Genomic DNA, 2,856 nt, shown 5'->3' with positions numbered 1-2,856 from the left:
TTCTTAAACCAGGAAACTGACATTTCCTGAACACGTCATAGCTGACCCTGGAGAATAAATCTTCTATAATGTATGTGAACTAGGGCCGGGGGAAATTAACGATTCATTTCTCAATTAATCGTAAAAATGTTTGATCGATTTAAACTTCTTTTGATCAAAAATGAAAACTCACCTCTCCACCGCCTTCCGGGTCTTACGGGATTCCCGTCGGAGATCCGGTGATGTCACGGACATCGTCGTCACTGGACTCCTCCCCCCTTTCCCAAGTGGCTAAGTCGGCTAACGAAGGGAAGGAGGGGAGGAGTCTGGTGACGTCAATGTCCGTGACATCACCGGACCCCTTCCCTTCGTTAGCCGACGGAGCCACTTGGGCCGGTGATCTGTCGACACTGAGAACTTATCGAGTTCTGCGACCGCCTGACTTCCAGTTTCGTTAAAACTAAGAGGTTTGCCCTAGAAACTTTCTGCACGAGCGCCAGCCAAGGCATTGGCCTATACACATACGGCACAGCAATGAAGTCATAAAATGAACTAGGATCACACTAATCCAGCGCGTTATTATTCTGAGTTGTCCCACTCAAGCGGCGGCCATATTGAGTGGGGCACGTGAGATTAATAACGTGCTGGATTAGAGTGATCCTAGTTCATTGTATGACTTCATTGCTGTGCTGTATGTGTATAGGCCAATGTAGTTGGATCTGTATGTGCGTTATTATTAATCGAACACGAAAATTTTAATCAGTAACAGCCCTAATGTGAACCCTCAAAAAGTACTTATCTTATTGGCTCCCTGTTGGTGAGATGAATATACAATTGGAAACATATTGTTATAGTGTAAAAAAGAATCCGTTGATCCTGCCAGAAATCTTGTCAGCTGAAAACTCCCTGCGCACTCTGTGATCAGTTACATTGATTCCGGCTCTCACTTAGGACTACAACACTTTGTCCCTCTATGTTATGGAGATGAGAAGTGATGAGGGTGTTTTGTAGTCCTAACAGACTTCCTGTCCCAGGGTGACAACGCTGCTCCTCCATAGATACAAGTGTGCCGAAATTAAGGCCGGGTAGCTGTCGGTATAGACAGTGCAGTCAACCGGCTGGGAGGAACAGAAGCTCTGAAGGTAATAAATCTACTCATAGATGAGGGGAAAAATAGGGAGACCCGTGTCTGAGGACAGCATGGTGATCCCGAAGGTTCTCCTATACGATGGCAGCCGGCTCTCCTACAATGGTGACTCCAGAGGATCAGGGTAATGATATAATATTGGTTCTATTATATGCAAGCTGGTTTTCTGTGTTTGTTGCCTAGTGGGGCCCCTTACCAATTCTCGGGCCCAATAGCAGCCATATGAGCTGCTGGCTGTAGTCATGCCCCTGCTCTTTATAACTTAGGAACAGTGGCGCCACAAGGGGGGTGCGGCCCGGGTGCCACCATTGGAAGGGTGACACCAAAATGACTGTCACCCCCTCTGAAAAGTCAGGCACTCGGTCATGGACTGAGAGCCCGACAGTGTCCGGAGAAAGGAGGGGACCCGGCGGCATACCTCATCCCACCAGGTGAACGTCCTCTCCTCTCTCTGCCGGCGTCAATTAGATGACCGTGCATGCGCGATGACGTCACGGCGAGGTGTCACCAAGTCTACGCTCTTGGTGACATCCGGCCTCGGGACGCCGCTGCTTAGGAAGCTTTCTTTTGTTTGGTCCTTACAGCTAAAATATGTCCTGCGTATAAAGCAGAGCGCAAGCTACATCCTATATCTCATTCTAGCAAACTACTTACATGCAAAGGGGAGGAGCTTGTGCAAAGGGGCGTGTCTAGGACAGCACGAGATCCAAATACAGCACCGCCCACCTTTCTTTATTCTATAGGCAGCGCTGACATTTATAGAGCCGATGGCGGACATCGGGGGAATCGGATACGTCGTGTAGGGAAGCGTTTACATTTATTAAACTGTCTCCTATTCAGACACAATGATGTCATATTGCGTCCCCGGGGCAGAAAAGCGTTTTGATGATCGGTGACGGTTAATATGTTATGACTGGCAGTTGTTGCAGTTTATGGTCTGGCCTTGCAATGACTGTGCTGATAAAGAGGACCTGTCTTCTAATAAGATAATTGAGGTAAAGTGGATAAGAGGTGCTGGAAGCCTGAAGATTGTTTCTGTGTTTCCTTTATTGGTTACTTCGTTAATATTGAATTCATGAATGATTCATTTAGTTGTTGTCATCCGATGTCTCAGTAATAGTGTCAATGTAAAGAATGTGAGCGTTGGACTGGCAGCTCCTGCACATCGTAGGTCTTCCACGATCACCTTGGCTGGAGGTAGATATGAGTCATTTACAATTGAAGCACCACACTTGTAACGTTCAAGTCCAAATACAAGTTTACATAGTAAGGTTGAGAAAACCTGTCCACCGAGTTCCACCTACAGAGAGGAGAAACAAAAATGTTTATTCCAGTGATAGATTGATTGCAAAGCCAACGCGTTTCAGGGGCTCTAGCCCCCTTCATCAGGGCTGGGAAACAACGAAGCAATGTATACAGGCTCAATAATGGAGTTGGATGTCATTGGTGTAAATCCGCCGACTGCTGGTTGGAGCAGACCACGGCTCTCACAGGCTGTGTATTATTATTATACAGGACTTATATAGCGCCAACAGTTTGCGCAGCGCTTTACAATATAAGGAAGACATTACAATCACAATACAATTCAGGACAGGATGGTAAGGAGGGCCCTGCCCCTGAGGGCTCACAATCTAAAAAATATTATCTCCCCCCCAGGAATGTTGACCATCACTGACTTCATCAACATACTGCACAGATACTACAAGGCTCCGCTGGTAAGTGCTCACGCC

General features: G+C 47.0%; 1 protein-coding gene across 1 annotated transcript in view; it reads left to right on the top strand.

The window, feature by feature from the left end:
* The window catches only part of PRKAG3 (protein kinase AMP-activated non-catalytic subunit gamma 3), a 36,965-nt gene that overhangs the window by 15,350 nt on the left and 18,759 nt on the right, over positions 1-2,856 (top strand). Inside the window, exon 5 of the mRNA XM_018554925.1 lies at positions 2,783-2,841. Within this exon, the coding sequence (XP_018410427.1) occupies positions 2,783-2,841 (59 nt within the window). The remainder of the gene's footprint in view (positions 1-2,782; positions 2,842-2,856) is intronic.

This window comes from Nanorana parkeri, unplaced genomic scaffold, assembly GCF_000935625.1.
Source record: "Nanorana parkeri isolate BGI_ZX_2015 unplaced genomic scaffold, ASM93562v1 scaffold178, whole genome shotgun sequence".
Taxonomy (NCBI): Eukaryota; Metazoa; Chordata; class Amphibia; order Anura; family Dicroglossidae; genus Nanorana; species Nanorana parkeri.
The sequence above is the reverse complement of the archived record's forward strand: the minus strand, read 5'-3'. Positions and strand labels throughout refer to the sequence as shown.